The 10,008-nt window shown below is 41.2% G+C and overlaps 1 protein-coding gene across 1 annotated transcript; it reads right to left on the reverse strand.

The window, feature by feature from the left end:
* Positions 1 to 302: 302 nt before the first annotated feature.
* On the reverse strand, positions 303 to 9,698 carry dipk1b (divergent protein kinase domain 1B). Its single transcript, XM_030066048.1, has 5 exons — positions 9,113 to 9,698; positions 8,502 to 8,636; positions 5,026 to 5,133; positions 3,535 to 3,711; positions 303 to 1,666 (listed from the first exon to the last, which is right to left on the reverse strand). The coding sequence occupies exons 1-5, from the start codon at positions 9,179 to 9,181 to the stop codon at positions 854 to 856; spliced, it is 1,302 nt and encodes a 433-aa protein (XP_029921908.1). The 5' UTR covers positions 9,182 to 9,698; the 3' UTR covers positions 303 to 853.
* Positions 9,699 to 10,008: the final 310 nt, after the last annotated feature.

Genomic DNA, 10,008 nt, shown 5'->3' on the forward strand with positions numbered 1-10,008 from the left:
TTAAAAGTTACTTTATCCATTACTTACCTGATACTTCCTGAAAATAGCGACTTTCCCAGTTTTCAACCTGTCACATGATTTAAACTTTAAATCAAGTGAAGTCACTTTAAATTTTAAAGTGACTTCATACTGGATGTATCATTCTCATTTCATCATCCTCACTTTTGAAGACACTGAAACTTAAAGAGATAATGAGTACTGACATAAGCTGCCCAGATCAGTGTATATACCTTCTGTAATTGTCCTTTACAGTTTCACTCAGTTCAAATTGGTTGTTAGATCAGTGTCAAGTCACTACATAGTTTTTTTTATTTGTGCCTGATCTTTGCCTGAAATGTGGCTTATATTTATACATAGTAAACAAATACACAATATTCAAATTCACAATCACACACCTCCCATGTAACAGTTTGTCATTTCTAATTCAGCTGGGACTTGATTATGCTGCAAAGGAGTATATGTGCCCTCAGAATTATCCAGTGTATTTGTTGTCTGTCATTTTGAAAAACTAACTGTTTCTTTATAGGATTTGTTAAATAAAATCACAGGCAAGACCCTGAGAATATTATATCTACATTGATCAATGTGCTTCCCAAAATAAAGCATTTTGTAACACAACTGAACATGGTTTATGTGAGGTTCCCAAAGAACCGGTCTGATTTATCTGCTTTTTCATATATTCACTATTTCACAGTATCCTGTTATTCACAGTCAGTTTAAAGTTAAAATACAATATGTATACACCAATTACTAAAACCTTGAAAACCCCAGTTCATACAGTATTTCATAGAATAATTCACCCATCAGTCGTGTGGAAGTACAGGTTGGATAATGGTTGGATTTCAACCTGTTTTCAAGAATACTGTGTGTTAGAGATTTTCTTCCACAGTAGTGTCTTCAGGTTGTTGAGGACCAGAGAGTGGTGCACCTCCATTTGGCTTGCCAGGCCACTGAGTGTCACACAGGTGCGCAGCTGCTTCTCTAGGTCCCCACGAAGGTCTGAAGGCGCTCCGAAAAGCAGAAAATCCTGCAGCAGCACGCATACCTTGGCGAGGTTGGGCTGTACCACCTCAGTGTTGCACTGCTTCACAAGTCTGTCACAGGTGGCTGTACAGTCCCGGCCATATGTGCAGTCTGCATTAGTCTCACAGCGCCGGCCCCTCAGGAATCCTCGCACAACTGCCTCTGATGCCACACTGCGCAGGTTGGCCATCTTGCAGTCATATTTTGCATTGTAGCCTACGTGGCGGGGACTGGCATCGCACATGAGGAAACTTCCATAAGACCCATGGAAGACCTCCTCCACAAACTCCAGCAGGCCAATGGTGATGCGTGCCCTGCGTGGCCAGGCCGGTGCCAACCAGTGGTTCAGGCTGGAGCTCAAGGCCTCAGGGACCAGAGCCTGCAGATAGCTGGGAACCTCTATCCTGTAGAGAGAGCTATGGCCCACGCGCTCTGTCACGTATAAGTCTCCACAGAAGCCCAGCAGCTTGGGGGTATGCTCCTTCTCCTGCAGGGCCACCATCAGAAGGAACTCATTGATCTGCAGCAGAGCCCAGACGGACTTGGCCTCTGCTAGAGACACTTTCCCATCCTGGTTGACATCAGCTAGTGTAATGACCCTGTCAACCAGGGTGCTCAAAGATGGCTGCTCCCCGAGGTTAGACTGTAGGAAGAAGTTTGATACAGTCAGGTTATTATGTAGTCAGTTTAGTAAATACAAAAACTGGATTTAAAATATTTTCCATTCACAGAAATGAAAGGAAAAGCCAACATAAGTGTTGTAATAAGGTGCTGGGCTGCCACGAGCCATCAGAACAGCTTCAGTGCACTTTGGTATGGATTCTACAAGTCTACTGGAGGGATGGAGCACCATTCTCCTAAAAGATACTGTACATACAGAGGGATTAGAGTTGGGTTGCAGTGCATACATGTGGGGGAGGTCCATTGCATAACCCTTTGGCTTGTTTACCTCTTTTATTTATTTATTTTTTTAAATTATCTGGATTTTATGCAGTCTTATCTGTAAATAACTAAAACAAAAAGCCTTAGGCACTGATCTACAGTGATGTGAGAAAACATGATGTGGTCAGATGAGTCATCCTTCACCATAGTGAAGCGAGTGCATGTGTGGCATCCACCAAGAGAGCGTTACAGGCCTGAATGCCTGAACCCCTGCAGTGAGGGGGTCTGCTGGGGCTGTGTTATGCTGCGGGGGCATTTTTCTGGCACAGTCTGGGTCCACTAGTCCGCTTCGAGGGAAAGGTCACTGCAGATCAGTGCAGTTATTCTGAGAGATCACCTTTATCCTGTGATGAAACACTTCTCTCCTGATGGAAGTGGGCTCTTCCAGGATGACAGTGCCCTCATCCACAGAGCATGAGTGCTCACTGAATGGTTTAATGGGGATGACAATAATGTAAGTCTTATGCTATGGCCTTCAGAGTCACCAGATCTCAGCCCAGTTGAACACCTATGGAAGATTTTGCACCGATATGTTAGGTAGCACTCTCCACCACCATCATCAAAACACCAAATGACGGAATATCTTTTGGAAGAATGTTGCTCCATCCCACCAGTCGATTTACAGAGACCTGTAGAGTACCTGCCATGGGGCACTGAAGCTTGTCCATGTGCCTTTCAATGGCCAAACAGCTTACTGAGATACTTTATGTTAATTTCCCCTTTAATCTGTCACCTCTCTAAATCATTATTCCATACGTTTTGGCCCAGCATTTCTATATTCAACATTTTAGTCTTAAATAAATGCTGATAAATGAGGCCTACTGTGAAATATGACTACCACAAGAAATCCATGTGGTGTGAATGTGAAATCTTCCAGTTCAAATGTAAACAATACAGCGCTACAGAGTGTGGCATGAAAAAAAATCTTTAAGGCACCCATAGAAAGTCAGCTTGGGGTATAGTAATCTGTTTGGTTTTTTTTTTCTCTTTTCAATGTTCAGAGCTGTAATGCAGACAGTGGAAGCTGTTAAAGGTCCTTGAGTTAGAACATGTATTTGGCATCAGGTTTCAACTCTTTGGTTCCTACTTTTACTTTCACTTCCCTTGAAACCACCTTAAAACAATTCTGCAAATGCATCGCTGCTTAAGTCTCCAGGGATAAGACAGGACACACAGTTAGTAAGGTCACGCTGCCATGCCTTTGTTCTCTCAGCTGAATGTACAACTGAACATAAGTGCTCCATGCTCCCTCAGAGTGGAGGTCATTCACACTAGTAAAATGGCTGACATGCATCAAAATGCTGGGTCAAAGCATATTCAGAATAAAAATGCATGTCCTGTACATATACAGTATACTAAAAGGTACAATACAATATAATTTATACAAGAAACACTTTCAATTAAATATATCAGCAATACGATTCCAACATTTGCACAAATTTAAGAGAATATTTTTTTACATCATTTTTCCCCAATGCCTGCGTCTCATAATGCGTTGCAGGTCATTTAACTGAGATTTTGAACTCTTTGCGTTTGATATCATTCTGACTTTGTAAGGAGAGAGCTGACCTTGAGGAAGCTGTGCAGCATCTCTCTAAACTCATCCATAGAGGTTCCACGGGTGGGTTTGTCAAAAAGGCTCATCTCCTGTCGCAGTACAGAGTCTGGAGCCCCGTCCATCTTCACAGGCTCCTCTATCCCACATTTGATCACCACCGGCCTCTCCTTCCATAGCCCACTGTACACCTGCAAGCAAAAGCAGCTTTGTGAGATGTGAGAGCGAGAGTATTTTTGCATGCCTGTATCTGTCTGCTGGGAGGAATGTGGGGACTGAGGTCTAGATCTACCAAGAGAAGCACAAACTATTTCACAAACACACACAGAGTGCCGATGTTATTTGCTAGTAGATTCATAGAAGACATTTTTCTTTCTAGGCCAAACACTGTCTCCATCAGTTATCAGTTTCTACATTCTGAGTTATATTTCCAAAATGTTTGGCAGGCATCATACAGACATAGGCCTGTAAATAAATTTTACTTTCTTCCAGGAAAATAATGACTGAGTAGTTTCATGACATCTGCAATTGCATTTTACAACATAATAATAGTCCTCAGCTTTACTGACTGAAAAAAATATGTGTACATGCACCTAAAAATAATGATTCATAAAATTAACTTAAAAGTAGAAAAAAATGTTATAAGCCAGATAGGCTCCCTGAGGGCAAACTCTAATCAATGTGCCCTACCGTAGTCTTGCCCTACTGAAATCTAGCCATGAAGATGGTGCCACATTAAATGTTTTTTTTTTTTTTTTTTTTTTAAATGCAATGGCAATAATAAGAAGAAAAGTGTTCTTCTTTACCACAGTGTTATTCAAGGCCATTGTCAAAACATGCTCCAGAAAAAAACATATAAAAAAACTCAATTCTCTCTCTGGCACAGTGTGTCATCCATCCCAAACCTGATGATACATCACTGTAGTTTTCCTCCCATCCCCCATCTCCATAGCTACTCTTTGAGTCCACTACACAGTGAGAGTACAGCAGGCGACAGCAGGTTAGTTTGGCACAGGTTAAAGGTCCATGATGGCGCTCTTTTGACTTCTTATCAACGGTAGTGATCATATCTGTCACAAATATCAGACAGAATATGTATGTAGAATATGAATGTGTACAGAATATGCTCTGGTAGCTCAGAATTCAAGGCTAGCTTATCCCAATTCACTCCCACTCATGTTTAAAAAAATGTGAAACCTGAAAGTCACTGTGCATAAATATATTCATCTTACGAATAATTGGCTGGCACATTCAAGCTTTAAGAGGTAATATGAACATGGTGAGCTTCTGGTGAACGTCTTTCAAAATGTAAATGTTTATAGCCCGATAATACCATGCTGATGCAACTTTGCAAAACGCAGTTGTCAGCTTTTTATTTACAGTCCCGAGTTGTTTTCTGTGCTGTCTGAAGCTATATGGGAGAAATGCGCCTGAGAGGTAAACATATCCTAACACTGGCCAGATGTACATTGCATCATTTATGCACGTGCATGTGCTTATTTTACCTGCTGCGTAGAGGAGGTGGACATGCAGCGCTGCAGTTTCAGAGTCCTCTGATCACACAATGCCTTGCAGGACGACCCTGATATTATGCCCCTTCTGTAATGATCACACTGAAAAGGGAAACGGGAAATGCACGACATTAGCAACAGGAAATCGCCAGGAAGATCCTTCGGGCCTCTTGTCCTCTTTCAAGGCTGAATCCTAAATTTAGATCGCATCAAGTATTTCGAGATCTGTGTTTATCTCAGCCTCCATTGTCAGTCAGTGCTTACCCGGACTCAGCTGAGATTGTTTGCAGAACAGCAGCGGGGAGGTGGCACGCATTCTTTACAAGAGCCAGTGTGCATGAAACTGACCACTGCTGGCATGATGTTTTTCTTTGGTTTGTTTTAACAGTCTCATAACAGATTCTTTATTTGCTTTATGTATTTTGGCATTGAGTTGGTGGTCATGACCATATTCGTGGCCATCTGACCACAGTGCCTCATTATTCCTTGTATCGCCCAGGGGAGTGCAGGAAGCATACTGTGCACTGTCACATCATCAAACGACCTGCTTTTAATTTCCTGTCTTTTTTTATTACCATTAAAATTGTTTTATCATCTCTGCTCATCTGTATTGCATATTATTGTTGCATCTGCAGACCTATTTATCTATTACTTCATCCAAATCAATGTAAAATCAAATCAAAGTCAATATTAGTGGCATTCCTGCGGTTGGAAGAAATAAACAACATTTTTGAATAACCTCAGCTCGGTTTTAGTCAATATCAGAGCATTAAAATTAGAAATGCCATCCTAGTTAAAAAATATGTAGTTAAGGTGGTTGTTTAGTGATAGTGCTGCTTTTACCTATTATAGCCAGGTACCACTTTACAATAAGACTACACTTATAAATGGTATATGAATGGTTTATAATTAGGTTATTCACTTAAAAAAAAATTATAAACAAGCTAAAACAGTTTTCATACATCGATGCAGGCTCACTATTTGACTAGATCAAGTTACTGCTGCACCACATCTATTATGTCAAAGCTCAGATTTACTTCATTTACTTCACTTGATTTTGCCAAATAGTGAGCCTGCATCGATGTATGAAAACTGTCTTACCCAGTGTTTATAATTGGTAATAAATGAGTAACATTCTAACCTAGTTGTAAACCATTCATAAACTCATAGCCTTTTATGTAAATAATCATGCTGTTCAGAAAATTTTTAGCCTCAAAAAATTATAGCTAGTGTGCCTGGCTAACGCTCATTTTTTGAACCTAAACTGTATCCATTGCATATTAACCCTTTACATGACTACTATACGCTACCTCGTAGTTGTTGTTTGTCATTGCTGTTATTTCTGGCTCAACAACATTTCTCTTCACTGCTACATTCATGAAATTAATCTCCGTCTCTCATTTAATTGTTACAATCCTAAATTAAGATCCAGCTGGCATATTACATGGCTGTCAGAGTAATGCCAAACACGTTTCTTTCATCTTAATTTGGAATAAACTTTCTACTCTCTTATGCTCCTTTAACTCCATAAGCCTATATCTAAGAATTTTCATCTTTATCCGTGAGCAATAAACAAAGAAGTCACTACAGGCATGCTTTAACCAAACATGAAAACATGAGATAGTATTTCTCGTCCTGAAGGTCAAAAACATTCCGATTTTTTTTTTTTTTTTTTTTTTTTACAGTCGTCTCTGGATTACTGTAATGTCCTGCTCTTCCGTTGCAGCGCGGCTCCACATTGTGCAGATTTCTGTTCAGATTTCTACCTGCCAGCATGGCTGCCAGGTTTCCTAGCTACAGTTCACATCCTTTAACCCCTTCCAAGCCAAGGTGTAGCCTGAGGCACTGATCCTCCTTGCCATTGCAAAGTCTACACCCAAAAAACAAACAAGCAAAAAAAAAAAAAAAAAAAACAATCCTGACCAGTCTCTCTCTGCGCCCGTCACTTCCTCAGCTTTGGTACACCCTATCAAAGGATCTAAGCTGCCTTTTTTTGTTGCAATAACTTATTAAAAGTTATTCTCAGATGCATGCTGAAATATAATTTGTTTTTTCCTATTGTAGTGTTTTTATTTTTTTGTAACCCTATTTTTACTTTGTCTCCATTGCTGTTATTTTTATAGTGTATCAAATAATCTTTTATTTATTATTGTTTTATTCTTTGTAAAACAGCATGTGGTCTAACAATGACTACAAGAGACACACTCACACACACACACACACACACACACACACACACACACACACAATGCCGCAGATCTGACTGTTTACTGTAATCGGGTTACATCATTGATCCTTAATGAGGCATTAATTACTCTGATTAGCTCATGCATTAATTACTCTGATTCTGTTAATCACCTTTGTGGGCCTCAGTATCTCTTGAAGCAGCTAAGCCTGTTCTCAGCAGCTAAAGGGCCTGGAAACAGCTGGGCACAGCAGGAAAGGAGTTATTCTATGGGCTGAACCCACGGCCAGTGTCAGTGATGATGTATAGAGACAGAGTCCAATACAAGCAGCTCCCAGCTGTTCCTCCTCCTCATCTTCCTCCTCAAGAGAGTCCTCTTGTCCAGTTGTACTGCCATCTTGTCCCATTGTTTTGCAACTTGCACATTTTATTTAAGAGTCCAAGCACCTCAGGGTCCCGCAACCCTTTTGTTTGTTTTTGTCCACCTTCTGCTGCCCAAGAGAAATCCATTACACAAATTGAATTTCATGTCTGCCGTGATGCTTGATGGTTTTACACCATTTTGTTTGTGCAAAAGTTTCTGCAAAACCTTATTTTCCGTCCTCCTGTATAGATTGCTCAGAGTCCATGTAATTTTGTTGCCAGAATATGCAAACTTTGTAGCTTACAGCTCTTGCAAAATTTCAAAACACTTAATACTATAACAATCAAACTTCACACAGGCCCATGTGTTTCGGATGGAGACCATAACGCATCAGATCATTTTAGATTGTATCCATAGTGCCACCAACAAGACAATATTACAGGAGAAGTTCTTGTTCCTCCAACATCTGCTACACACCAAAATTTACATATCACAGATTTGAATTGTCTCTACCATGCCTGTGTTACAGAATGGTGATCCTTGTAACAGCTGTGCAGTGATGCATTTACAAACTGATTATTCTGATGATCAGCAGAAAGGGAGGCTGTTTATGACTTATTGTGGCTGTGTCTGTACTTGTGTCTCCACTGATGCATCAGAAACCTGCAAGTTCTGGGAAACTTAAAGTTGATCATGATTTCACTGCCGTCCCAACTAACCGACCATCTAAATCTGTAATGTTCCACATAACACACTGGAGCATCGCTGTGTGCCTATGCACAGGCATAACCAAACTCTTTGCCTCCTGGCTCTTCTGTAGCATTCTGATATGGCTACTGTCTGTTAAGCCACATCATTCACATAATGGCTGATGAGGTTACATTATCTATTTTCACAATGGAGAAGTGGAAATATACTTACAATCACCATGTGGCAGACATGTCCTCGGCAGAGTTCAGAGTAAGAGGCGTACTGCATGTAGATGACCCAGCTGGTGACCAGGATGCCCAGCCATGCCAGGAGCAAGTACTTTACCTTTATGGCAGGGAGACGACTCTTGGATGTGGGAGAAAAATAGAGATGAATGTCTTTAAAGAGACAAAGATTGAGATCAGGAGGATGTGACAAGCTGAGATATGATTTCTCAAGACTGTGGTCTTGAGAAATCATATCAGCTTCTCAGCTTGAGAACACTGTGAACTGTTTGTCACTTGACTCCTCACAAACAACCACATAAATTAGTGGATAATGCAACCAAAATATGTATAGATGTAGCACAGGCTATGTTGGCCAACATGTTATAATTTCAGACAGACTCTTTTGGTGCAATCTGGTGTCGCACCATCTGTCTTTTAAAGAAAAATTACACACAGGCCTATTGCTACTACATTTGGTGATTTAGATAGGCTGGATTAATGTGCCCTCATAATTCATCCTGGTAGTTATCTCTGCCTAGTAGTAATTGAAACGCTGCAAATCTGAGCTTTAAAAAACGAAACACCAAGAGACTTCCAACATCTTTGTGTCCATACCTGCAGGCCCTTGGACAGAGGGCAGAACAGCACCAAATGGACAAGTCTCCGCAAAGCCCGGGGCATCATGAGCGACTCCGTGTTAGGATGCGGCCGAGCAAGATTTGCAAATCAGGGAGCCGTATCCCAGTCGGATCACATCCTTGTGACAAGCCGCACCATGCGCTGCAAATAGCCCAAACCTGCGTCTATTCATCAAGCGCAGCATATGCCATGATATTTTCATCAGCCTGTATGAACCGGTCTTTCTTCACTGCAGCGTCGCTCACAGTGAAATCGCGTTTCCACAGCGCAGCACATAAAGCAGCCTATGTTTCGTAATCCACTTTGCTCACCCAAATTATTACCTGTCTTTAGCCTGAAAAAAACAAACAAGCGTCCTTGTGAAATGGACCAATTTTAGATTTAAGTCAGATTGGGTCAGGCTGGCTCCGTTATAGCCCCGGATTAAATTCAGACATCCCGTCCAGCTGCCAGATCAATCGCATCCCATTTAGTGCAAAATGTATTTCTTCATCAGCTCATCGGAGCAGGGTAAACACATCCTGGCACGGGTATAACCCGGGTATCTCCTGGTAAACCTGCAGCCGCTGCTCCACACAGCCGAATGCGTGCGCCTCTTTAAAGGGAAGGTACGGCATCTCAGCTGTGCAGTATTTTGAAACCGCCGACGAAAATCTAACCTGTACTTCCAGTCCCTTTCCTCGAACTGAGGATTAATAGGTCAGTAGCACCCCTGTCTTAGTCCGGCTTTATAAATGTAGCCTCTGCGTAATTTGGTAATCTACTTTATAGGCTACAGTCAAGCAACCGAAAAATCCTATCCTATCCTATGGGGACTTGGTAGCCTCCTATAAACACATCTTGTCAATGACTAATAACAGTGTTTCACAATA

Source organism: Myripristis murdjan, chromosome 12, assembly GCF_902150065.1.
Source record: "Myripristis murdjan chromosome 12, fMyrMur1.1, whole genome shotgun sequence".
Lineage (NCBI taxonomy): Eukaryota > Metazoa > Chordata > Actinopteri > Holocentriformes > Holocentridae > Myripristis > Myripristis murdjan.

Excerpts from the sequence above, each read along its gene's own strand:
- dipk1b (XM_030066048.1), bottom strand. The coding sequence starts at position 9,181 with ATGATGCCCCGGGCTTTGCGGAGACTTGTCCATTTGGTGCTGTTCTGC. Across the intron at positions 8,637-9,112 it reads CTCTGTCCAAGGGCCTGCAG|AGTCGTCTCCCTGCCATAAA; the intron begins GTATGGACACAA and ends CCCACATCCAAG. Across the intron at positions 3,712-5,025 it reads CCACCTCCTCTACGCAGCAG|GTGTACAGTGGGCTATGGAA; the intron begins GTAAAATAAGCA and ends TTTTGCTTGCAG.